Source organism: Podarcis tiliguerta, assembly GCF_965153285.1.
Source record: "Podarcis tiliguerta genome assembly, chromosome: 11".
Taxonomy (NCBI): domain Eukaryota; kingdom Metazoa; phylum Chordata; class Lepidosauria; order Squamata; family Lacertidae; genus Podarcis; species Podarcis tiliguerta.
This window is the reverse complement of record NC_139544.1, coordinates 22,058,205-22,085,809: the sequence shown is the minus strand read 5'-3', so window position 1 is coordinate 22,085,809 and position 27,605 is coordinate 22,058,205. Positions and strand designations below refer to the sequence as shown.

At 44.1% G+C, this 27,605-nt stretch overlaps 2 protein-coding genes across 3 annotated transcripts in view; both read left to right on the top strand.

The window, feature by feature from the left end:
* WDR36 (WD repeat domain 36) overlaps positions 1–12,146 on the top strand; it is a 33,051-nt gene extending 20,905 nt beyond the window's left edge. Inside the window, exons 17-23 of the mRNA XM_083403852.1 lie at positions 2,081–2,188; positions 3,024–3,121; positions 6,341–6,483; positions 6,793–6,912; positions 8,063–8,144; positions 9,948–10,135; positions 11,148–12,146. Of these exons, the coding sequence (XP_083259978.1) occupies positions 2,081–2,188; positions 3,024–3,121; positions 6,341–6,483; positions 6,793–6,912; positions 8,063–8,144; positions 9,948–10,135; positions 11,148–11,297 (889 nt within the window). The 3' untranslated portion in view covers positions 11,298–12,146. The remainder of the gene's footprint in view (positions 1–2,080; positions 2,189–3,023; positions 3,122–6,340; positions 6,484–6,792; positions 6,913–8,062; positions 8,145–9,947; positions 10,136–11,147) is intronic.
* A 10,648-nt stretch (positions 12,147–22,794) lies between these two features.
* Positions 22,795–27,605, top strand: part of CAMK4 (calcium/calmodulin dependent protein kinase IV) — an 88,940-nt gene continuing 84,129 nt past the window's right edge. For both annotated transcript variants that reach the window (XM_083404184.1, XM_083404183.1), the window contains exons 1-2: positions 22,795–22,954; positions 26,123–26,393. In XM_083404184.1, the coding sequence (XP_083260310.1) occupies positions 26,167–26,393 (227 nt within the window). In that variant the 5' untranslated portion in view covers positions 22,795–22,954; positions 26,123–26,166. The remainder of the gene's footprint in view (positions 22,955–26,122; positions 26,394–27,605) is intronic.

Sequence of the window (27,605 nt, the reverse complement as noted above, 5' to 3'; positions counted from 1 at the left end):
AGAGTCTGTCAAGACTGGCCCATACGGGCAGGGGTACCTTTACCTTTACCTTTTACATTTCAGCAGAACTTGACTTTAAATATGCTAACTAATACTTGTTTCATTTTTTAAATCCCTTTCTTTAATTGAAAGTGATTTTTTTAATGGCTTAGATGACCTTTGTAGTCTCTGACTAATTTTTGTAGTTCTTCCGTATACAAACTGTAATGCGTCTCCATTCTTTTTACTGGAACAGGACAGACTTCAGCCTAATGAAGCGTTTGTGTTAAAATGGTTTCTCTTGTCTACTTGGCAATCCCAGTTTAGGTGCCCCAAGATTGTGTCATTTCTCATGTCTCATATTCTTTTAATTTCCTCTGTTGGATGTATTAAATCCCATTTCCATATCTAATTTTCCTGTGTTGTTGCCTTTTTGACGTTTTGCCTATAAGCATAACCTAGACGTCAGATTTCTTTGAAGTAATTAGCCATTTGAGACATTACATTTTACGACAGGCTGCCTTGTTTGAACTTGTGTTTCTTCTCATTCACCTTAGAATGCACTGACATTTGAATGTTGCAACATTGCCCCACCAAAAAAGTCTCAGAGTTTCTTGTTATCATAACATTTTCCAGATAGCAGTATGGATGTCAAATGGAAATGACAGAATGGTTCTCATACGTCAGAGGAGTTGTCCATATGCAGATTAGTGCATAATGTACTTGTTTTTCCATTTCCTTATGCATGCATGGAAACTATACAGTCTGATGATGCAACTCTTGATTTAGTTGGATAGCACTTCAATTTTAATAGGAATGTGCCGCAATACTAAACCAATTACGTTAACTAGCATGACATAATTGGACTAACATTTAAGGTTTCTTATGCCTGCACAGTACATTGCCTTGAGATATATGTAAAAGGCATTTCATAAATTTAAAAAAAAAATAATATCCAGAGCACACAACCACACACACATTGCAGTTTTTTTAAAAAAATTTACCTGTACTTGAACTTCCAATGTTGCTTTCATTCAGCTTTATTGTGTGTGTCTCCCTGCTGAAGAGTCCAGTCTGAGTTGCTTCTCCCTTCACCCTTGTATATGATGCTCTGTGGCTAACTAGGGCAGGAATGAAAAAGGATAGATGTTTTAAAGTTCAAACGGAACTTCAGCCAATTTGCAGGAAGAATAGGACTGATGAGCAGTTGCAGATTTGATTCTTGACCATAATTGCACACTTCTTGAGTTGACAGATTGGGCGTGCGTGCCCACCAAGTGGACACACTTTAAACTGTTTTACTACGGTTTGTTTTCATTTGGTCTTACAACAGTCGGTTCTTTGTTTTCTTCCTTTGAGGCATCTGGCATAGCGACAAAGGGTAAAGGGGTAGCTTTGGTTCCAGATTGTCTGGAATACAGTTGTAGCTGCCAGTCATGCAGTCCTGTCTTTTTGTTGCTGTTGTTGTTGTTGTTTGAAAAGTTTTTATTGTTAAAATAATTCAGCATTAATACACATATATTGCAAATATACAAGCATACATTTCATACAATCCTTAAAAATGTTCAAACATACCTACACTCAATCCCACAGATAATTCCTTTTCCCATCACCATCCACCACCCCTCACCCCACCTTTGTGTTAGACTTCCAGTCTACTCAGTTGATGCAGTCCTGTGTTCATCCTACTCACAATGGACAATGGCACGTCTGATAAAGCTGGGTCCACTAGACCCAGTGTATCCAACGCTCCATGGGCAGAACTCTGCTTCTGCAATATTCTCCTCCTCTGCGTCCCCAAAACATGCTCCAGAAGGTCCCCCAACCGCACAGAGGCGATTTCCCTGGGGAGCTGCAGGGAAGAGGAAACAAAAGTCTCCTGCGTTGAATGACACCCAGTATTTCCCCCACCCACCCAATATTTTTGTCATCACATTACATGGCCAGTTTAGTCTATTGGGAACATAAGGGAACGAGTTTGTCTGAAAAGCAGAATAAGAAGACTAATAATATAATGACTGGTACTGGTTTCATGCATTTAGTCACTGGTAACTGAACTATATATTATCTGTTATGTGATGAATTGTTTTCCTCTTTGCAGCCTTGTCGACTGTTTCCTACTAGATTCAGCAGCAGTAAGCATTACTATGTCTCCTACGGGAGACTTCTTAGCTTCTTCCCATGTAGATGATCTTGGAATTTACCTGTGGTAAGTCTTCCAGTGCTCTTCTGAGCATGTCCGTTTTGAGAGCAGAACTATAAGACATCAGACTGCCCAGTTCTATTGCTGGATTGTTCCATGGCCCTTTAGTAAAAGGTGCAAGTTCTGCCCTTTGGAAAATTCCTCTGTAACTGCCCCCACCTCCCAATCAGTTAAGTGTCCTGGGACTGTTTTCCTGATATAATGAAATTCTAGACACGTTTGCTTGGAAGCGAGTTCTGTTTATGACAGTTGAACTTGCTTTACATCAAGTAAGATTTCCCCTCCTCCACTTTTTGACTGTAATCTTTTATCCTGTGTCAAAAACGACTTCTGAAATTGTATTAACCTTCGAAACCAGCTTGCCTTATGACATGGTGGGGCTCTGCTGTCCAGAAAGTAAGCTCAAAACATTATTAGGGGCATCAGGGTAGTTGTTGTTCTTTGGATCCCAGTCAATATTCTTAGGACTGAGAACAATTTAGTTCTTTAAAAAACTTTAATTTAAACTACATTAAATGGAAAAAAGTAATCATGCCAAATAGCTAAATACATAATAAATACAGTATACATACATTAACATTTTACAACATAGAAAAAGCTGTTGTATTAATCAACATTTGCATTATATTCTACATAAATAGCAGTATGAGGATTGCATTTAACTTCAAAATGTTCTCTTTCTGGTCTACCATCTCTCACTCTTAACAACTCAGTCCTATAGCTTACATTAATCGCTCATAGTTATAGCAGATAGATCCACAAAGAACATGGCGTGCTTTCTTTCTCCTCTGCCCCCACCCCCAAGCCAAAATAACAATGTCTTCCATCTTGGATTTTACAGGTCTAACCGTTCGCTGTATTCACTTGTCTCTTTGCGTCCGCTTCCACCCGATTATGAGCCTTCTGTAGTAACGCTTCCTGGAACATGTCCAGCTCAAGGTACTGGAGGAGGGAGTTGCTGAGGATTTTTTTGGCCGTTAGTGTACCTTTTCTCAATCTCTTGTTTGTGTAATCGCAAAGTAACGGCTTGCATACTACTCCTAGGCCAGTGCAAAGTTGAATTCGTGGAAGATTCTATGCTCCCTTGTGTTCTGACATATTGTTCAACTTGAAAATCCTAGAGCAGAGATGAGGAACCTTTGGCTTCCTAGACTACAACTTGGCTGCTAGACTACAACTCCCACCAGTCTTGACCAGCAGCCAGGACTGCAGAGGCTGATAGGAGTTGGCATCCAGCAACATCTGGAGAACCACAGGTTCCTCACCCCTGCCCTAGAGTGTGTAACCAGTTGTCCTTACTAATGACCATCTATTTGAAGCCATGGGTGGATCTGAGGTCCAGCGCCGAGGGCCTTCTGGCGGTTCCCTCACTGCGAGAAGCAAAGCTACAGGGAACCAGGCAGAGGGCCTTCTCGGTAGTGGCGCCCGCCCTGTGGAACGCCCTCCCATCAGATGTCAAAATGATAAACGACTACCTGACATTCAGAAGACATCTTAAGGCAGCCCTGTTCAGGGAAGTTTTTAATGTATGATATTTTAGTGTTTTTTGGTTTCTATGGAAGCCACCCAGAGTGGCTGGGGAAACCCAGCCAGATGGGCGGGGTACAAATTATTATTATTATTATTATTATTATTATTATTATTATTATTAATGTCGTGCTATGTTTAACATTCTGTTTGCAAGCATGTCAGTATATCAAGCCCTCCCCATATGTTCTGTTCTGGGGGGGGGGGGTGTCCAACCTGCATAGAGCCAATTTCACAGAATGCATGACGCGATTTGTTTGGTGACCTCTTTATCTAGAGAGCTTTCACTCCAGATAGTGAGTAGCATCATGATAAATAATTTTTTTAAAAAAATTATACCCTCTCCATCTGGCTGGATTGCCCCAGCCACTCTGGGCGGTTTCCAGCACACATAAAAACATGATAAAGCATATCAAAAATTAACAGCAACAATCTGATCCAATATTTTAAAAAATCACAATAACTTGTGAAGTATTATCTGCTTCATTGTGCCTTATCTTTCTCCATCAACTAGGATGGGCCAGATAATAATTCGAAACATAAAACAAGTTGAAAATAGCGAAGTAAAATGTGCTATAAAATTGATTGGTACACATCTTCTCAGCCTCGACTGTCAAAAGGCCAGCCTGAATATAATATAGCCATCAGTTGGCACTTCAAGGTGTTAGGCTATATAGGCAACCCTCTAGGGAAAGGAACTTGTCTTGGAACTTGGCAGAGATGCAGTCAAGTTGGTGCTCTCATTTACTCTTGTCGATTAGCAAAGGCATCGTCTGAACCATGAAGGTTCCAGCTGTTAGATTAAAACCATGCATGGGATTGTGTTAGGAAGATGATAGCTGGCATCAACACTGATGTACTGTATGTTTGGTGTCCATTCTATGACAGGCAGCCCTGTTGAATCATACCAAAGGCTTATCTGGTTGAGCACCCGGATTCCCAAAGCGGCCAACCAGATGCTTATGGGAAGCTCATAAGCAGAACATAGAATCAGAGACCCATAGAGTTGGATGGGATCCTGAGGATCATCTAGTCCAACCCGCGCAATACAGGAATGCATAGCTGTCCCACCCAGGGATCGAACTTGCAACCTTGCATTGTTAGCACCACGCTCTAACCAATTGAGCTAGCCAGCTGTACCAGCTCACAGCCATGAAGACCAGCCTCCTCTGAGAGTGCATTGCAGTAATCTAGTCTTAAGCAGTTATGTGTGATAGCATTTGGATCAGATTAAAAAAAACCATGGCAACACAGTCCTCAGCTGCTGATGTTAGCAGAGGGTATTTTTGAACCCGTCACAGGCTGCTTTTCCAGGCCCAGCTGCTAAGAGCATGCTAAGAGTGCAAACTTAAGGGGCTTCCCTTCCACTAGTCAGAGGATCTGTCAACTCAGCACTTCAGTCTTGCAGCGATCCAGGCCCTGCTTTTAAGTATATTTCTAACATATGGACAAAATGAGCCACATTTAGATATTTATTTGGTACAAAACACTACAGAAACCACATTCCGCAAGAGGCGTTCTCATGCAATAGGCGAGACACTGATGTCTAGAGTCCATGCAGATGTCTGGCAGTGCTTCCAGTTGCTGATGGTGCACCCAGCATTCCGATAACTTGGATGATTTCTCCTGAATCATCTGACTTTGTGTAATGGTGAGAAAATGACACAAACAAAATATGTAACGAAACTGGAAGCAATCCAGTTTCCTATCCTGCAGATTCAAGTGCAGGCACTGCTTTCGATTCATTCCCTGAAGCAGATTGGCAGCTGTATGTTCTGTGAGTAATACCTTTCAAAAGAGGCATGGGAATGACGTCTTCGTTGCTGCCGACTCTGTGTCATTCAGAGCACTGAGGGAGCTCCCACAGCTAAGATTTAGCAGCTAAATCAGATGAGATACCCTTTGCCGGCCCCCACATATGCATTCTAGTTCTTGTACAATTGAACAACTGTGCCTCTTAAAGAGAGGTGGTCAACCTTTTCTGACAAGAAGACCAGATCCTTATGTCCTTGACCTCTGAAAGGCCAACTTTGACAGATTGGGGGTAGGAGAAAAGTTAGTTAGACAACCAGATACATAGTGCAGGTATGAAACCCTTAGCCAAGGAGACACCATCCACTGTGAGGAGTTTCAAGCATGGCTTTCCATTCATGCTACAGGAATGTGCCTCCTTGGCCATCGTCTCTGGCTGTGTTCATCTTGTTATGTTCAACTGTATCTGAATTGTTTCTGTTTTATTTTCTTCACTTCACAGATTTAACATTATAATATCATCCCAATCGATATATATATATTTGTCCAGTAGCACCTTAGAGACCAACTAAGTTTGTTCTTGGAATAAGCTTTCGTGTGCATGCACACTTCTTCAGATACACTGCAGTTTTGTGCATGCACATGGAAGCTTATATCAAGAACAAACTTAGTTGGTCTCTAAGGTGCTACTGGACAATTTCTTTCTATATTTCAACTGCGCCAGACCAACACGGCTACCTACCAGAATCTAATATCATCCCAGTGTGCTTGTGTAATTAACCAGCTGTGTTTATCTGAATGTCATTCAGGATGTACTGTCATTGGAATATTTCCCAACGTTGCTAAACTTTTCCCCCCTGTCTGTTACCATTTTTAAAGATGTAGATGTCACAGAAGAAGAAGAAATAAGTGATGAGATGATAGAATATGATTCTCCAGAACAGCTGGGAGAAGCATTAGTGACCCTTTCTATGTTGCCAAAATCTAGATGGAAGAACCTCCTCAATCTTGATATTATAAAGGTAGCACGTTCATGCTATTTTTAAAAGGTTTCTGACCAGGACCTGTTGCTCTCATTTTACATATTGCGTGGTTGTGTTATGTTGAATGCAACAAAGACTTGACAAAATGTCTTCATAGTTTGGGATAACATCTAGGTTGTTTGTAGGGTATACAAATATCAGAACTATTTTACACATAGTCAACCTAGATTTAACACACCAGCTGAGATTCTAACACTTTCACAGATGGAAAGTTAATACATTTGGTGTTCTTAGGGTTACAGTGTGAATATGGAAATTGTCTGATGATATAAAATATCCCATCCACAGCAAAAGAACAAACCCAAAGAGCCACCAAAAGCCCCAAAATCTGCACCGTTCTTCATCCCCACAATTCCTGGCCTCATACCACAATATGCTTCCATTGAACATGAAAATGGTGGACAACAGGTAAAGAGAAAGCTGATGATACAAAACATCTGCATGTAGTACTTCTCTCTCTCTCTCTCTCTCTCTCTCTCTCTCTCTCTGGATTTATGACTGCCTCTTGGAAGTAATTTCTTATGTAATGGGTGCTAAATCACTGGTGAATTGCAGTAACTGATCTTGGTCCTACTGTATTTTATAACATTTTTTTCCCCTTCGATTCTCTATTCCCACTTACAACATCTTTGATAAAAGCACAGAGTTTTGGCACCTCAACTGCACAATTACTGGGCATTAAAGTGATGGTGTAGATAATTATCTGCAATCTAATACAGTGGTGCCTCGCAAGACGAAAAGAATCCGTTCCGTGAGTCTCTTCGTCTAGCGGTTTTTTCGTCTAGCGAAGCAAGCCCATTAGCGGATTAGCGCTATTAGCGGTTTAGCGGCTATTAGTGGCTATTAAAGGTTTAAGGGATTAGCGGATTAGCTGCTAAAAGGCTATTAGCAGCTTAGTGCCTTAGAAAAAAGGGGGTGGGGAGCGGGAAAAAAACCCCCAGGAATCGCAAGACATTTTCGTCTTGCGAAGCAAGCCCATAGAGAAATTCGTCCTGCAAAGCACCTCCAAAACGGAAAACCCTTTCGTCTAGTGGGTTTTCCGTCTTGCGAGGCATTAGTCTTGCGGGGCACCACTGTACTTGAAACTGGTACTTAAATATTGGGCAGCTTCATCGTATATAGAAAGAACTTGCTGTTCTGTCATATCTAAGACCGCTTTCTCACTGAGATTTAATCCTAAATACATTGTTAAATATTACATAGATTAACCTCTAGTCCTTATCTTTAGCTTTCTGAAGAGTCCTTGTAGAAATCCTTGTTTTGATTTCTCCAGATGCCCTTTCTTCCATTGTTTTTATGTGATGCATGTTTTCCCATGTGCATGCATGTACACATGCATGTCTTCAAAGGAGAAGTGCCTGTGTAAGGATATTCATCTAGCTGGGTGAGATTCCTCCTAATTATGCCATTCTTCAATATGGCATTGTAAGTTTAGAGTACAGAACTAAATTAATTCAACATTCAAAATCCCCCCTTTTAATTCTCGTAAGGATGTTGAATTTAAAATTTCATCTACATATATTTGCAATTCAATTGACAACCTTTTTTTATATTTCAGTCAAAAGTAGTAAACCTTGGAGTGCTGGCACAAAAATCTGAGTTCTACCTGAAGCTTGAAGAAGCCCTGATAAACAGTGACTGTAAGTTATACTATGAAATGAATAAATTTGCATCCTGACAAGGTGGGGGGAGAAGGTGTACTTTATTTCCTTTTTCTCCATATATTGTAGTGGTAGTGAATTGGGCTTCTTAAGGCTGGAATAACGTGTCTTCAGAATAGATATTGGGAGAAAGGATACCTTATCTAGGCTTGTTGGGGGATGCAATTTCAGTATGGTACAGTGTGTGTAGAACAATTTAGCTTCTTTAAAAGAGCATTCCCCCAAGGGGACATCAGCTTTACAAATTCTCCCAATATGTTGAACTCGGTATTACACATTACGAAAAGGTTAAATATCTTGGGTCCTCTCAATCCCCATTACTCTCATTAAGTTGTGATGGTGCTGCTACTATGCTTTTGATCCTTATTAAATCATCGGTTCCTGGGATGCCTTGGGAAAGAGTTGACCTGTTAATTGTGGTAACAGTCGAGCTAGTTACAGAAGTCTTTCAAAGCAATACACACCTGGCATACCCCAGAGCCAATTTCACAATAATTTGACTTTTTGAAGCATTCGGTCCTTTAGGAAATTCCTTTAGGGCATATCAGAATTCCATTGTATAGATCTGACATTGTTTATGTCAGAACTTCTGCCCTGACGAAAGGTTAGCTGAAGGCCTTTTATAAAAAATGCAGGCAAGCAATAGCAGGGAACTGGAATGTGTAAAGTACTCTGGTTTTAAAGGAAAGCCAGATAGGAAGGAAAACCTAGGTTACTATGACATGGCAGAGAATAAATTCATAAAACTTTTTTATTTAGGGCAGTTTGCAAACCAAGATTCTTCGGTCAGTGATAATTTGGAACTACTCCACTACTACATTTCTGACCAGTGTTTGAAATCAGCTTGGTCCCAGGCTCATTTTGCACTTGGCTTTTGACCACTTGCGACCAAGAGAAAATGCCTGGGCTGTCTCCACCATCTTGAGATCATTGGATCTGGACTGCTTTCACCCACTAATACCCCAACCTGTAGAATTGTATCAGATATATATTTTTTATCTGCACAATCGGAATGGATTTCTGGAACCCAGTTGCTTTTTCTCTGTGCAGCCTGAGCAGGAGCAGTCACCATTAAGAAAAAGAGGTTTGAATAGGCCAATATATATATGTGGGCTGTCCCTGGATCAAGTGACTTTCCTTCTTTAAGTTCTCAAAGCTCTTAACCTAGCTCAAGGTTGTCATCTGAACTAGCCAGGTGTTTAACTGACTAGTTTCCATTGTTTTTCCATATTGCTGTAGCAACAGCCAATCAATGCCAGCCCTTGCCGCAGCCACCAATAACACGCCAAATAGCCACTGACAATCTCCGACTCACGGCAGCAACCAATCCCACGTCACCGCTATGCAATATCTGTGTATAAGACGAACCCCTATTTTTAACGCAATTTTTCAGGAAACAATCCTGGTCTTATACACGGAAAAGTACGATAAGTGGAGGGGCTCACATGCACAGCTAGAGCCTCCCGCTACCAAAGAGGCAAGGTTTCAAATGGCATGACTTTGGGAAATAGGGATCTTCTTTTTCCCACACACAAAAAAAGGGTCAAATAAAATTCCACCAGCTTGTGCTGTTCTCTTAATCGCATAAAATGAACGATTTGGATTATGACCAAATTGTTGAATGATGCAGGGTATGGGATAACTATTTAAAACACAGAGATATATATAGAGGGGGGGGAGAGATATAGATAGATATATAGATTATATAGAGATATACACACACACCCCCCATTTCTGTAACACTTTCTAGAACTTGTAGCCATACTTTTCCTCTTTTGACAGATAAATCTCCACTCCGTATTCTGAAGGACATGGGGCCATCTAACACTGAGGCGGAACTGAGAGGCTTGTCCCCCGATGGCGGTGGCTCTGTTAGGGTGATGCAAAGCTTCCTAAGAATGATTGAGGCCATGCTGACTACAAAATGTGACTTTGAACTGGCTCAGGCATACCTTGCGTTGTTTCTGAAGGTAAGTGTATCATTTGATACAATTGCTAGTGACATTCTGTGCAGCACAGTTTGCTTACTGTAGAAGCCCTCAATTTGAATGCGCTTGGGGGGGCAGGGAGACACACTTGGCACTGAATAAAGAATGACTGACAGCACCCGTTCCTTTTTGCAATAGCATTTCCCCCTACTGAAACTTTCATTATTGCTGTGTGATAGCACTGCTTGGCCTTACAGTGCTCATCTGAGGGGAGTTACTAATATGAGTTACTTACTTTGATCACAGGTAGGTAGCCGTGTTGGTCTGCTGTAGTCGAAACAAACAAACAAACAAAATTCCTTCCAGTAGCACCTTAGAGACCAACTAAGTTTGTTATTGGTATGAGCTTTCGTGTGCCTGGTATGGGCTTTCGTCTGAAGAAGTGTGCATGCACACGAAAGCTCATACCAATAACAAACTTAGTTGGTCTCTAAGGTGCTACTTAGGGACGCGGGTGGCGCTGTGGGTTAAACCACAGAGCCTAGGACTTGCCGATCAGAAGGTTGGCGGTTCGAATCCCCGTGACGGGGTGAGCTCCCGTTGCTCAGTCCCTGCTCCTGCCAACGTAGCAGTTCGAAAGCACGTCAAAGTGCAAGTAGATAAATAGGTACTGCTCCGGCGGGAGCATTTCCATGCGCTGGTCTGGTTCACCAGAAGCGGCTTAGTCATGCTGGCCACATGACCCAGAAGCCTTCGCCAGCTCCCTTGGCCAATAAAGCAAGATGAGCGCCGCTATCCCAAAGTCGGTCATGACTGGATCTAATGGTCAGGGGTACCTTTACCTTTAAGGTGCTACTGGAAGGAATTTTTTTTTAAAAAACTTTGATCAGTTTGTGAAACATTGGCATCGTGTTATGGTGGATATTTCCCAACTTTTATTAACTAATAAAAAAGTGATGTGGTGGTTTAACACACTAATCAAGAAATTTAAGAAATGAGTTCCATCAAATTTGATTCATGTATTTATGTAATTCATTTTATGCTTCCATTTCAGTTGCACTTAAAAATCCTTTCATCAGAACCAGATCTGCTAGCAGAACTATCCAGACTGTCACCCCAGCTTGAAGAAATTTGGGTGCATTTACAGACTCTTTTCAACCAAAGCCTTTGCATTTTAAATTACATGAAGACTGCTTTGTTGTAACATTCCTTTTGTTCTATAAGAATGCCCAGTTTAATGTACAAATCAAGTTTAATAATGGATATTTTCTCTCTTAAGTTTCAAAAAGGTAACTGTACAGCTTGACTTTATAACTTTATTTTGTACAAATTCAAACACAAATCTGTGCTACCTTCACAGATAAAGTGTGCTTTTATTATTGTGTAAATGACTGCTGAAACAGTAAAGTTCCCTGTCAAAAATTAAGAATATTCAATATGGTAAAGCACTCAATATGCAGTTATAAATCTAAATAAATTTTAAGAGGTGATGTCTGATGAATTATTTGGGAACATTGATGCTGGACAGGTGTGGTCCTAGTCACTATCTAGCGTAGTAGGATAATAAAAATGGTAAAGATGCAAAATTCTGTGTGCTGAAAAACACTTTTTGTATACTGAACAGATGTCTGCAATAGCTGCAAAATTTAAATTTCTTTAATGACAAACAAATATAATGTTGTGCATTACCTTAAACCAATTTGGATGTTTTCATGAATTCTAGACATCACAGAATGCAGCATAAACTTGCCATATAAGCTATATTATGCAAGTTTCAATTAAATGTTACATAACTGCAAGAAGTTAGGTTACTGGGAACTAGGCAGAGGACCTTCTCAGTAGTGGCACCCACCCTGTGGAACACCCTCCCAACAGATGTCTGCATAAATAACTATGCAACTTTTAAAAGACATCTGGAGGCAGCCCTGTATAGGGAAGTTTTTAATGTCCGATGTTTTGTTTTGCTTTTATATTTGTTGGAAGCCACCCAGAGTGGCTGAGGCAACCCATTCTGATGGGCAGGGTACGAATAATAAAATTATTATTCTTATTATTCTTGTGTGTTTACTAATTCAGTCCATTATTCATAACTAAAAAGGCCATTAGAATTTCAACCATGGAAGGTACTTTGCCTTTTTAAACTTTTCACTGGATATTGATTTAGTAATACAAAAATACTGTTTGGAAACAATATTGAAAACCCAGCTCTAGAATTACACAGAATTCTATTTACAGTGGAAAAACAACTTTTGCTGCATTTAAAATTTAATGGCAAGGCAGACAGGATTTTGTGCAAGATTTGGGGGGTCCTTAAAAGTGTGGAGCCCAGGGCATTTTCCCTAAATTTAAGTCAAAGCACTGATTATAATCCAGAAGAGCCTTCTCAGGCAGGGCCAATACTAACCAGATTAGAGTAGCCACAAACTTTGATCAAATGTCTTTAGATCTTTTTGCACCTAACAAATTGGATTGTCATGCTTGTGAATAGAACCTGGAAATAAATGGGTCTTGTTAGTCAAGGCTTAATTTCAAGGGCTGTTTTCTAAACTGGACCAAGTTTGGATCTAAGCCAATGGTTACAAATTGTAGTAAGCTGATAAGACAAATGTTGAATAAAGAAGAAGAAAAACTTGTGCATAATTCTTTGAATAAACTTTAATCATATTTAGGCACTTGTTCTAGGAAGTACTTGGTGAGGGCCATTATTTTAATACTTTACCTTCAGAATAGTAACTTGGAAATAGGCCTTTGTGAAACTTGTAACTAGAAATTGTTACATTTTGTGCCATTTTGTTACAGTTGAAGGGGCAAGACTTTCTTAGACTATCCTTTTAGCTACAATTTTGGTTCAGTGTCCTGTGTTCAACTATATGTCAGTGATAAACCTCAGGAGCACAGCAGCTTCAATGCTCAACGCGTGTTGGTGGTCCTACTCAACATTTTATGAAGAAATATGCGAAATCTAGTCCGAGGGATGAATGGCTCAGGAAAATGATATTTTGGTTTTTTAATTTTATATTCTTTATAAAAAGTACAAAATTGCAAGTGCTCAGAGTAAAAGAAGACACAAAGAAGAAGAAACAAGAAATAGTAGCCAGGTAGAAACCAAAATAGAACAAACGAAAGGATAATGTATACATTACAAAATGGGGGGGAAATTGCTATTGCAGTTAACCAGATCTGAACCTAATATGGTATTTATAAAAACCATAATATGGTATTTCCCTTCAGGGAAATAATATTTTGGTGGTTGTTTTTTTCACTTGGTTGCCAGTTCATAATACTGTGTCTAGGTAAAGGTAAAGGGACCCCTGACCATTAGGTCCAGTCGTGACCGACTCTGGGGTTGCGGCGCTCATCTCGCTTTACTGGCCGAGGGAGCCGGCGTACAGCTTCCGGGTCATGTGGCCAGCATGGCTAAGCAGCTTCTGGCAAACCAGAGCAGCGCACGGAAACACCGTTTACCTTCCCGCTGGAGTGGTGCCTATTTATCTACTTGCACTTTGACGTGCTTTCGAACTGCTAGGTTGGCAGGAGCAGGGACCGAGCAACGGGAGCTTACCCTGTTGCGGGGATTCGAACCGCCAACCTTCTGATCGGCAAGTCCTAGGCTCTGTGGTTTAACCCACAGCGCCACCCGCGTCCCTTGTCTAGGCAGGGATGCAAAAACATTTGTAAATCCTGAAAGTCAGCCTGATCATCTCAAGGCATAGGTTGGCATGCCCAGAGTGACTTTTGAACATAAATATAACATGTCTGGCATCAGTATATGTTTTTTGGGGGTGGGGATGGATAGCCCTGCATCACTTAGTTAGCCATGGTTTGGCTTAGTGTTTCACTCTAGCCCAACCTAGTGGTTCAGCTCTCTCCAGACTAATTGTGAACTGTAGCCAAGGTTTGTCCTGTGGTTTATGACTCACAATTTGGGAAAACAAAACCGTGAACCCAGATTTAGTCCACACACTAAGCCATACTTTGATTTAGTGCAGCACATCAGTAGCACAATCGAGAAAGGAGCAAAGTGGCCACAATGGTCTCTCTTGGAGCCTGCATGCTTAGCGATGGTTTGGTATTGCATGATGGGTGAAGCAGTTGGTGTAAAAATCTGAAAATTCCACCAACCATGTAGAAAATGAAATAATTTGTGATTTGATTTGGGCATTTTAAATGGCTGCTTTCTCTGGGCTTCACTTTCTTTCTGCTCTTTAGCCATAATGTGTAATAAGGTAAAGGTAAAGGTACCCCTGCCCATACAGGCCAGTCTTGCCAGACTCTAGGGTTGTGTGCTCATCTCACTCTATAGGCCGGGAGCCAGCGCTGTCCGCAGACACTTCCGGGTCACATGGCCAGCGTGACAAGCTGCATCTGGCGAGCCAGCGCAGCACACGGAACGCCGTTTACCTTCCCGCTGGTAAGCGGTCCCTACTTATCTACTTGCACCCGGAGGTGCTTTCGAACTGCTAGGTTGGCAGGCGCTGGGTCCGAACGACGTGAGCGCACCCCGCCACGGGGATTCGAACCGCCGACCATGCGATCGGCAAGTCCTAGGCCCTTTATGTGTAATGGAGGGGTCTGAAATATGATTGGCATCATCTTTGGCCCTCTTTTGATGCCAGTTAAAAACATTTATTTTTGTTGTGGGGAGTAATGTTTCTGGAGATACTTTTGTCATTGGCCGCTGTATTATTTTATGTCTCTTAATGGTAAATTATTTTCTTTAGCTATAGCTTTTTAAATGGTTACCCACTCTGGGATCACAAAAGATGAAAGGTGGAATATAAATCTAAACAAAACGTTGCCCTGAATCCCAGAATGCACCGCCATCGAACAAAAGGAATCTTTGAAGTGTTGTCAATTAAAGACTAGAGAAAGCAGAAAAGCCTGCTCATCGAGGGAAAAGCAAAGTATTAGCATACTTCATATGTCAACCCCCAGAGCAGTTTCTTTCCAAACTGAATGATTTGAGTCTCTTCCACTGCGGCTACTAAGAATTTCTAACCCTTGTGTGCTGTTAGCTCCCCTTTGTCTTTTTCCTTGGCTCTGGAAAGGTGCCCGCTATTCTGCAATAAAAGTACAAATTGAGCGGTACAGAAGTGCAGAGTTGAGAATAAGAGCTTTAAGAGCTCTTCCCTCAGGACATCAAAAAATACTTTTATGAGTAGTCTTTAGGGAAAGGCCACACACTAAATGGATATGGAAATTAAATTTCCATTATATCCTAAAAGTGAAGGCTGACTATAGTGCTCTCATCACTGAGTGGAAATGAGTATCATGGTGACAAGATCTTTATCTGGGCTTCAAAGGAATCTCTTTGCGAATGCCATTATGGAACTGAATAGGCAATTATGAGGGGAAGGGAATGTTCCAAACAGTGCTTTTTAAAATGGGTACTAATTTGTGAATAAAGTGATAACCCATCTCGCCAAATATGACAGCAAGTAGTATCTTTGTTAAAATAGCGGGGTCATGTGCTGAATTTGAAGTTGGTTGCATTTGGTATCCAAGTAGCTCTCCTTGAAAGCGGTTGCTAGGACCAGGTGCGTTCCACAGTAATGTGGTTGGACCATGAAAGCACAGAAGGGATGTCTGGCATAGAATTCAGGACTCTTGGAATCAGTCCTTTAACAAAACAAAACAAAAACTTGAAAGGTGTGGTCACGACCTGATGAAGCAGAAGGAAGGAGGGCTGAACAGGCTGTCCATTCATTGCTCAAGAGAGAGTAGCCAGTGGGCAAATGCAAAAAGGGCACAATTTGTTCAAATGAGTTGAGATATACATTCTTAAGGCATGTGGTACACACATAGACCCAATCTTCCATTTTGACTTGATTCCGTAAATTGACTTTGTTCCCATTCCCAGTTGATTGAGCAAGGTAGGGGTTGATTAACAGCCTTCACTGCATGGGCGTAACCAGGATTTTTTTGGGGGGGCAGAACCAACGTGATTGGTCAGTTAAGTACAGACGGAGGGCACAAGGAGAAGGGGACGACAGAGGACGAGGTGGTTGGACAGTGTTCTCGAAGCTACCAGCATGAGTTTGACCAAACTGCGGGAGGCAGTGGAAGACAGGAGTGCCTGGCGTGCTCTGGTCCATGGGGTCATGAAGAGTCGGACTTGACTAAATGACTAAACAACAACACCTCAGAAGTTGAACAGAATCTGTTCCGGAAGCCCATTCGACTTCTGAAAAGTTCAGAAACCAAGGCGCAGCTTCCAATTGCTCAGGCGCGCTGGAAACAATAGCAGAAGCCGCGTCGGACATTCGGCTTCCAAAAAAAGTTTGGAAACCGGAACACTCACTTCCGGTTTCCAATTGTTTGGGAGCCAAAACATTCAACTTCCAAGGTGTTTGGGAACCGAGGTACAACTACTGCTATTGTTTTACTTGACTGCATCTTTTATGGATTTAGTTCTTCCTGCTGACACAATGTGACAGTGCCAGTCAAGATGTCAAAATGAAAACAAACATTAAACGGACATAGAATGAAATAGGCTTTTAACATATTTTCCTTAAACACCGTGGTCTGCATTTGTATGATGTGCTAAAACCATAGTTTAGTGCTACAGGAATGGACCTCTGGCTTGTACACTCCTTTTTCCAGCCTAGCTGGGCAGGAGGAAATCAGGAGGCCAGAATGATAATAATTTACCAAAAGGTTTAATCGCAGCATATAGAATATTACTGTGCAAATTAATATGGAGCTGTTATGTGAATAGTATTTCTTTTCATTCCCACCATTTCTGACTTTGAAATGTTTTTGGATACCACTTGTACATACATTGATAATACATTCCCCACTATTACATAGCTCTCCCGTCTTCAGTATCAATGACTCAGTTTCAGGAGCCTGAAAATGACTTTTTAATGGAAAAGCCAGATCTGCCTGTACCTCAAATATTTGAACTATTCTTGCTTCTTCATATATGTATTTAATTTATTAGGTTTGACCTGAATGAATAAATCTTGTTCGGAAGATGGCCTAGCAAGCAAACAACCCAGCGGTTCGTAAATGCTGTTCTTGGATTCTCCCTTATTCTCTATTTACTCTCTGTCCAAGCCAAGATTTTAAAACCCAGCGTTTATTAATATGTGTCGTTCAGAAAGGCAGAACATGCAGGGCTTAGCCAAATGAGGGTTCTGCCAAAGCTAGTTCTTCAAGAAAAGAGAATATTCTTCTGATTTTAGTTTTAAATAAAGATGATTCTGACTTGGAAAGGCTGTTTTGCAATAAATTTAAAACAGAAATGTGCAGCTATTCATTTAAAGAGAAAAACTTCAAATGAAACAGGACAGATGGGGAAATTGGCTAGAAATCTTGAGTTGTTGAAGTTCGGCTCAGATTTCCTTGGCGTTCCTTCGACTGGAATGAGGTGCTGATTCAGCAAAATAGTTCAGCTCGCCACTGCTCAACAACAACATAACCAACTCTTCCTTTGTTTCCATCAGCTGACTTCTCCCCACCCGATGCCTTTCCCCAACTGTTTTTGTCATACCCTTCTCCCCAAAGTCATATTTGCTAGATCATGGATCATGGCCTGTGGTGTTGTCCTCAACCCTATCTGGTCGACTGAATTGCTGTTGCTCGACATATGCCATTGTAATAGCATGCAAAACAGTGCTCACAGCTGTGTGTTTTGACCATATGATACAAGCACTGAAACGGAGGATTCACTTCACTTTCCTCTTCTTCTTCTTCTTCTTCTTCTTCTTCTTCTTCTTCTTCTTCTTCTTCTTCAAGTTAATTTTGTACGTGCACTAGAAAGGAAGATAAGAAGCAAACCATACACCACTGCCCCCAAGTGGGAGCCGGCGTACAACTTCCGGGTCACGTGGCCAGCATGACTAAGCTGCTTCTGGCGAACCAGAGCAGCGCACAGAAATGCCGTTTACCTTCCCGCCAGAGCGGTACCTATTTATCTACCGTATTTTTCACTCCATAAGGCGCACCGGACCATAAGGCACACCTAGTTTTTAGAGGGGGAAGTCAAGGGGAAAAAATCTTGTCCGCTTCTCCCAGAGCTGCTGGGGCTGGAGCCGCTCGCTGTCTTGGCTTCTTTAGCCGCACGCAGCCCCTCTGGCAGGGATAGGCTGCGCGCGGCTATGGCTTCTTTAGCCCTGTGCAGCCTCTCCCAGCTGGAGAGGTTGTGCACGGCTAAAGAGGAAGCCATGCACAGATTTGGCTGTGTGCGGCTATTCCTGAAGCCTGTGGAGCACAGCGCGAGTTCCCGCTGCACTCCGCAGGCTTCGGGTTCCTTTTGCTGAAGCCGGGAGAGCAAGACTCTCCTGGCTTCAGTGAAAGGAACCTGAAGCCTGTGGAGCACAGCGGGAACTTGCGCTGCGCTCTGAAGGCTTCAGGCAGCTGTCCCTAAAGCCAGGAGAGCGAGAGGGGTTGGTGCACACCAACCCCTCTCGCTCTCCAGGCTTGAGCGAAAGCAACATGAAGCCAAGGAGCGCGGAGGGAGCGCTCCCTCTGCGCTTCGGAGGCTTCGCGTTGCTATCGCTGAAGCCAAGGAGCCTGCATTCGCTCCATAGGACACACACACATTTCCCCTTAATTTTTGGAGGGGGGAAAGTGCATCCTATAGAGCGAAAAATACCGTACTAGCACTTTGACGTGCTTTTGAACTGCTAGGTTGGCAGGAGCAGGGACCGAGCAATGGGAGCTCACCCCATCGTGGGGATTCGAACTGCCAACCTTCTGATCAGCAAGCCCTAGGCTATGTGGTTTAACCCACAGTGCCACCCATGTCCCTTTCCTCAAAACATACGAAGAATTATATCATGCAACAAAATAACTAATTCTTCGGTGGGGTGCACGTATGAGATTTGTATTTTATTGTTGTACACCACCCTGATATGTTATCATGTGACTGTATAGAAATGTTTTTATCAATTAACCCCCCCCCCTTTATAAAAATAGATTCCTTTAAAACTGAAGAAAGACAGGAAATAAATGGAAGAAATAAATATTGGCTTGATGTAATATATATTTAAGTGGCTTTTAGCAATGGTTTTCGATGCATTACACAAATACAATTAAAGTCATTTACCAAAATCATTAGAAGCCAACACTAAAAATTGCAGTATTTTTATCTGTTCTCTGCCATTATGCATAATAAGCCCAGGAAAAGATACTGCATATTTTATAAGCTCTGATTTTGAAAAAGAAATAATTTGCATTTAAATTATTTAAAAGTAGTCTATTTTGAAAATAAATGGGTGGGTTTTGTTTCACTGATAAGCCAGAAAAAAAATTCCCCCCATCTTTTCAGTAGTGCAAGATCACAAGAAGGATGAGGATTTTAAAAGGAAGAAAGTATGGATAATTGTATATTCTCCCCAAAGGGGGAATCAGGACTTTCAACAGGAAAATAATAGGGCAGGTGCAAGATGGAAGTGGTTTACCTCTTGAGCCACAGTCAGTTGTTAAGCTATTGGCGCAAGAACCAAACATGACTTCTGCATAAATCAACGGAAATGGTGATTATTCTTTGTAGCCCAAGCTGCAAAAGAGTGAAAGCTGCAACTCTAAGCTGACCAAGCTGCGAGCTTCATTGTACACAGTGGGACTGACTTCTGGGTAAATGAGCCCAGGATTGTGTGGCCTGAAGCTCTTCTGCCCTGCGCCAGTCTTGTCCTTTCAAAAATCTTTATGAACCACTGCTGAACGACATGCATTCAGGATTCCCTGGTTGGATAAGCCAATACTCTTCCATCCTACGTGAGGAATTGCTTTAGATCACTGTACTGGCTCAGGTTCTGCAAGGATCGATGAGCTATGGGTATTTAGCCAAGGTAGTGCCATTCTGAGGTTTTCATACAGGACGAAACATTTCATTTTCCTTTCCAGGCTCAAATGCATTGTTTTATTTGTTTAGGCCATTTCTACACCCTATCTCTCAGCAGTGTACATAAAATTAGAACGGCAGCAAATATCGCAAAAATAGACCATAAATCCATTAATACAAATTACTAATAAATGTATACATATAGGACTAAAAGGGAAAGAAAAGGAAAATTTGGTTCTATTAGCCCGTGTCTCTTGCACTAGCAGAATGGGAGTGTTGGTTGCAGCCCATTACGTGGAAGTTTGCCCCAATGAAACTCATGAGATATGCTTCCAAGTTATATATTTAAGCTTGCAGTGCAATGCAAGGCAATGAATAATAATAATAAAATGAGTAGGGTCACAGGCAATGGGGGAGAAAATTCAGACAAATAGTTGCTGCGCATGAAGACACGGTAATAGTTTCTTTAGCTTTGCTGTGCTTGAAAATTCAGCTGGAACGAGACACTTGCCTTTTGCGAATGAAGATTTTATGTCTGTATCAGCATGGGGAAGATAGCCTTCCTGCTAATGTGTTTGACACCTCTGCTTTATATAATTTCTAAAGAGCTGAAGTATCTATTAGCTACTGCATGCTTATATTCCAGCTTGACCTCAATGTGTCAAAACACAAACAATACCATTTCATGGTTTATAAAAGCAGTTTGTTATTTGTCCCTTGCACACCAGGCTAGCTACAACTGATAGCATACTCCATTTGCCAGTGTTTAAGCCATTGGTGTGATGCTATTACCAGGAAAGGTTTAATCTCTTTTAATCGCTCTAATTCCTTTGTTGTGATTGTGATTATATAGGAAGTAAACATTGGACCTTTGAGAAAGTTGGTCTCCTCACAGCTTTATTTCATACAGCCTTCAGTTCAAGTAACATAATAGTGCAGAACAAGGCCATTCTGTTGCTGGCGGTGAATATGTGATGCAGTTTAAAGATGGCAAATTTGGGGAAACTTTTGTCCAAAGTTCACTGCTCCTGGGTAATCATACAGAGAAGACAGGTGACAATGGCTGCTACTGCTTGGGGTGAGTGGTAGGCTCTTGCATAGCCATTAAGCCTACAGTGTTGCCACCATAGGGAGTCGTTCAAGGACCAATGGCCTATGCATGAGACTCTTAAATCTCAAAGCTGTGGGTTCAAGCCCCACGTTGAGCAAAATATTCCTGCATTGCAGGAGGTTGGAACAGATGACCCGTGTGGTCCACTTCCAACTCTACAGTTCTATTATTTCAGGTAACAGAACCAACCATTTCCTAGAATGCCTTTTGTTTTGCCACTGCCTCCTTCATCCCATCAACTTCACATTTGTTTCATTTGGGGTTTTTTGTTGTTGTTGATATCAGTTTGGTTAACGTAGACCTGTGCTTGGTTTAATACACCAGTAGTAGCTGTGAGCAGAGTCAGAAGACAGTGAGCTATGGTCCCTTACCCCAACTTTGCTTGTTCCTCATGGCAAAGCCATGGGCAACATGCAGACGCCAAGCTCTGATGGGTTATTGTGGCAGCGGCACAGGACCGAGTGTGAGAAGAATGGAAAATAAAGAGTTGCGATTGGGGGCTTATTCACCTTGTGAATAGGTGCCACCATCCATATACTCCTCCATTCTGTATGCCTTTGTCAGTTCTCCACTCTCTTAATAATACTCCACATGGGCTATTGGAGATTCACCTGCAATGCTCCCACTGCTCACTTCTTACTGATTGTGCTGATATTGCTCCACCAGTGGTAGTTAAGTACTGGTGCCATTGCCTGCTAGTTCAGCAGCACGGGTTTCTTCTGGTGGTGTATCTTTGTGTTCTGCCATTATGGGAGAACTTACGAATCTTCTTATTCCTATCCACTGTGTGTAACACAGATTAGTATCGCTGAATCAGCCCCGCTGTTTGTTGTTGTTATGTGGTTTTAAAGTGTGAACCCGCAAGAGGGATTTGGAGTGGGTTAGAAATAATTTTTTAAAAAATGAAATGAAAATAAACTCCGAGGCAATTCCCTCTGCACCCTCCAGGACCACTTCTTACAGGTGTCCTGGAGATTCATCAGAGCAGCTTTTCAGGTGGAACAGTCAGCTATGGGGTGGAGAAGCAATTGGCAAAACTCTCCTGCTTCTCTTCAGGCAGCATATGGAAGTGTCTCACTCCAAACTACAAGCTGTAACATGGTCTGTGCTATGGTTAATTGCTCATGGTTTGTCTGGGAATGCAAAAACACGAGTCCAGATTCAGGTGATACAGTAAGCCAAACTATGTCTCAGCTCAGTGCAGCAGGAAAATCTATCCAGAATCTATCCAGAAGCCCACATTTCCTCACACTTACTAAGCTAAGTTTTGGCTTAGTTTTGGCTTAGCAAACCAGACTTAATATGCCACTTTTAAACCTGAAAGCATTTTTCTGCAGTTTTGGTTTGAAAGTTGGAGGAAGCATGGAGGAAACTCAGGTTCATGATCTGCGACCGATTGCCCATTTATATATATGATGGATTTGTCAGCACTGTGGTCACTGTGGTTGCCTTTAATCTCACAGCAGATTGTGGGCACCATTTAAATTCAGAACCCTCTCCCTATTTGATTTTGTGACACATGGCTCTGTATGTCTACAACGTACAAGGTGACAGCACCTCACACAGGGGGTGGCAGCTGACCTCTCCAACATAAATGTGTCTCAGCATATCTGGAATTCTGAGGCTATAACGATAAATCACCTTATCAATACAAATAATGTTACGAGTGCTGGGTTTTTTTATTTATTTATAGAGCATGCAGTTTGCTAATGCATTGCAGTCATTGGCGACTGTTTGATATTTCTTTATCTCTGCTCTCACAAAATAACCACGTGTCACAAAATCAAGTAGCATGTCACCTAGCAACAGGAAGTGCAGTGCAGGAGCCAAGAAAAGTTCCAGGCTGGGCAGCAAGAAACAGCAAGCGGGGCATCAAGGAGGAGGCATGCATGCGTAAACTGGGTGTCTTAAGAGAACAAAGGCCTCACCATCCAACAACACCGATGAAAACAACACCGTGGTGAGTATAGCACGAATCTTTTAACAAGTGATGGGTGAGCTTTCCCAGGCATGCTTAAAATTAGGACTTGGTTTAGACCGAGCCCAAATTAGCTCATTTTAAGAGAAAGTCCATTTGGAACTCTCTTAAGCCACCCCCTTCTCATCCTCCCCACAAACCTATGCTACTGACAGTGAAAAATGAAGATTTGCAGTAGCAGCATTGACTAAGACCTAGGACAGGTATGAGAAACCTGTGGCCCTCCAGATATTGTTGGATTCCAACCATCAGCCCCAAGCCAATGTTTCTGGGGTGATATAATTTGTAATCAAACATCATTGGGACAGCTGCGGGTTCCCCATCCCTTACCCTGGAATGTTGGAGGAACAGTGGATTGGACACCAGGTTCCATGAGAATTATAATTTCCCAGGGCTTATTGCCCCTTTGTAAGGTCTTGGTGCTCAAATGCTGCTGAAGTGATGGAGGAAAGCCACAGCTGCATCCTGTACCATTCTTGCTGCCTTCACCAGGTACTTTTCAGCAGGAAAGAAAGGGAGTTGGCTCCGGCAGCAGGGATGGAACGGATCACAGCTAAGCAGTTTGGCCTTTGGGCTGAGAAATGTCCCACATGGCACATGTAATGCCCTGATCAAAGTTACTACTAGACCAGCAGCAGAACTACACACATTTGGCATACATGATTGCAGTTAATGCCTTTTGGTAATGCCAGATACAATCTTCACTGACTATAGAGAGACCTTGAAAATCTGTTCAAATCCTTAAAAAGCAAGGAAGCCTCTGTGGTGTGGCCAGCAAACCTGTAATATTTAAACCTGCACCACCTTATTCTACTCCCCCCCGCCCGATTTTTACACTATAATTTCAATAGTTCATAATTGTGGATATCAATCAATCTGAGTACAGCAGTTTCATGCCACCAATAGAATGCATCACTTCTCAGCTGTTTGACATCATGTTTTACCTTTTTATTTCCAACCTACCTTACTCCAAAAGTCACCTGGGCTAGTTTTTGCATTACACTCTTCTTCACTTAAATTTCATTGTTTCTAATGCTTACTGGCAATGCATTAATTTATGTATATGGTTTCGATGTTTTAATTGTACACCTAAACATGTCAAAGTGTACTTACCTTCCAAGTATTTTCAGCATGCAGCTTTCTACATAGAACCATCATGTCAGTTGCTGTGCAAACAAATAGATTGACACATGTCTAGTATCAGAAATGGCAACATTAAGAAACCGAAGGAAGATAATTTTGGTCTCCCGGGATATTCCACTGTTCTCCAACGAAGTGATTTCAAAGGGGACTGCAGCATGAAATTGCTGAACTGGAAATATTGAATATATCAAGTTCATTATCTTGAACTAAGATAATGGTTTCCAGTCCCACCAGAGGTGTCAATTCATCCATCAATCCAAGGGATGACAGTCTCACCAGTCCCTGCTCTCATGCATGGTCACTTTGCATGCATTTACTCAAAATTGCTATATCCTGTATTATTTACATTTCATTGTCCTTAGACCCCACTGTTTCCATCCCTTCTTCTCTACACGTGTGTAGACATGTATATGCACATACATGTATTAGAGGTGACGTGAGTTCAACAGCTAAGGAGTGAAACAACTGGTAATTCATTATAAGCATGGTCAGACTGTGTGCACATAATCCACAAGGCACAGTAAATGAGTGCAGTGGCTGGTTATTATGCACACGAGCCATTCGGCTCACATCACCCCGATATATGTTCTCCAATGGAGGATAACACTCCTTGCATGTGAAGCAGACTCTAGCATAGGAAAGCTTTGCCTTAAAAAAAGTAGGATGAATATGGCAGGACAAATGCACATTTGCAAATATGTGCATCACATCACATGGCACACTCCTTAGAGAGTTGTGATGGGTTGCGTGGAAGTTTTGTGGGCAACCTGGGTTGGCCTTTGCCTAGTGTGTGAAACTGCCCGTGCTGAACCTAGTAAAAGCATGTGATACTCGACCAATGGGGTTGGTTGATACTTAGGTCCAGAACCCCAAATCTTCCTCTTGTATCATATGAGCCAACTCCTAGGGGCAGAGATCCCTTCGCCTCCCTCTCAATAAAATATTGGGGGGCCCCTGCCCCCCATGTTTATGGGCATCGCCATTCAAAAGCGGTGTGACTGTGTGAGTTTGCTGGATCTTGTGATCGATTATGCAGGGCGGAGCTTCATTGACACCCCCCCCCCAATATTTCGTTCAAGTTGGCACCCCTGTTTCGAATCCAAAGGAAACCGCCTTTTGCGCGGGACTGATGGCTTTGCAACCTGACCCTCGTAGAGAAAGGAGGACGAGGGGTCTCTAATTTGCTTCCATTGCTGAAGCGCACAAGAGTGGAGCGGAGTGTGGAGCGCGAGCCGCCTCCTTCCACCAGGGCTAGGAAGGCATTAGGGCCCTGCGGGAAAGCGCCCCAAGCGGGGTCCCTCTGCCCGGCTTGTCTGGGTCTCGCATACACACCCGCCCGCGCGCGGCGAGAGTGGCTGGCAGGCAGGCAGGGCAGCGGCTGCGCCGAGCAGAGCCCGGGACGGCTGCCAGCCGCTGCTGCCTTCGTGTGTTGCGATGGCAGCAGCGGCGGCAACCCCCTCATTCGACGAAAGGAACCTCTGAAGCCCGCCCGGCTCCCTCCACCATCCGTCCACTTGGCACACACGCGCGCGCGCCTTCACTCGTACACGCAGAGATAGAGAGAGAGAGAGGCGCGCGCGCCCTCTCGCCTTCCCTCACGTTACGCGCTGCGCCCAACCTCAACTTGCCCTCCTCGTCAGGCAGCTGCCAAGAAGACGGGGTGGGCTCGGCTAGAGCCGCTGCTCTTCGGGGCGACGCCCCCCCCCCTCCACACACACACACACACACTTTCGGTGTGTCCGGGCGCGCGCGCGCTAGAGGTGGCGCGCGCGCTCTCCTCCCGCAGCCTCCTCCCCAGCTCCCTTTCCGTTCCGCCAGTCTCCGAGCGCCTCTGTTGCTGCTGCTGCTGCTGCGCCCGCCTCGAAGTTTGGCCGGCAGCTCCGGCTCCTCAGGCAGCCGCCGCCGGCAGCGCCAGCAAGCAGCGCCGCTCTCTCGGAGCCGCCGCCGCCGCCGCCGAGCCCGCCTCTCTCGCTTAGCCTCCGCTTTGTTCCTCTCGCTCCCCCTCAGCCCCTGAAGAGCCGGACGCCCGCGCCGTTGCCGCGCGCCGCAGCATGCTGAAAGTCACCATGCCCTCGTCGTCGTCGTCTTCGTCGTCGCCCTCCTCCGCCCCCACCTCGTCCACCGCCGCCCCCGCCGCCTCTGCCCCGACCTCGGGCCGGGCTGGGGGCACCCCTGCCGCCGCCGCCGCCGGCCCCACCGTCGTCCCGGACTACTGGATCGACGGCTCCAACAGAGACACCTTGGCCGACTATTACGACCTGGAGTCGGAGCTGGGACGGTGAGGAGGCGGGAGGTTTGCGCGGGCGCCGCCGGGGAAGAGGAGGCGGCGGGGCGTGAGGGGAGGAAAGCCATGCAGGGCTCCGGAGCCTTTCAGCGAGGGCGACATCCTGGGTGCTGCTGCTGGCGCGTCAGGGTGGTGGTGGTGGCGGCGGCCCCCTTATCACTAGGCAGGGTGGCGCTGGGGTGCCCAGGCTGAGGGAGGCGTTCCTGGACAAAGCGGGGCGGGGGGCGGCCAAGGGAGGGGAGGAGGAGCTGGTGGTGCAGCAGCCCAGCTGCCGGGGCGCTTGTCGCCAGGCGAGGCAATGCAGGGGGCACAGCAGGGCCGGCGAAGTCCTGCGCGATGCAAGGGATTGTGGGGGTGCGCGGAGCGGTCCCGGCAGAGAGAGAGAGATCGTGGTTCTGCAGAGGAGACATTCCTAGACAGCCGTGTGGGCGGCCAGCAGTCTCGCTTTAGAGCGAGGATGGGGAGGGGAAAGACGGCCAGGTAGCGCTGGCGACTGGAGAGTTAGGACCCCAGGAGCCAACTCCTAGGGGCCCGAGGATCCCTTCGATCCTCCCAATAAATGAGGGGTCCGCGGGGCCCCCTCCCAAGTTGATGAGTATTGCTATTCAAATGGTATGTGTCTTGTGATCAGTTGTGCAGGGTGGGAGTTATCTCCCCCTCCCCATTTTTTTATTGGCACACCCCTGGTTAGAACGCCCCTGGCCAGGAAGGAGAAAGCGGTGTGGCAGTTTCAGTGGCGTAGCGTGGGGGGTGCAGGGGGGGGGCGGCCGCACCGGGCGCAACATCTGGGGGTTAGGGTTAGGGGCGCAAATCCACGGGTTAGGGGGTGCAAATTACTTGCCTTGCCCCGGGTGCTGACAACCCACGCTACGCCACTGGGCAGTTTCAGGGCTTGATCCCGGAAGGCAGAGGGGTATCCCGTCCCTCTGCGGGAGAGGTGGCAAGTTGGAGAGGAGAGAGTGGCCACTTATGGAAAAGGGGCACCTGCTTGGCGTCTTTCTCTTGCTGGTGTTGGGGAGCAGGGGTCAGACTGGGGCGAGTGTGCTGGGTTGGTGCCTCAGCGCTTCAGCTCAGCAGCCACACACCGCCAAATATTTCTTCCTCTTCCCCACAGGTCTCCCCTCCTTCCTTCCCTCCCGCCCACCAACCCTCTTATATTGAGGGAAGAAAGCTGTAAACGGATCGAGCTGTTGCCCCTTGTTTCAC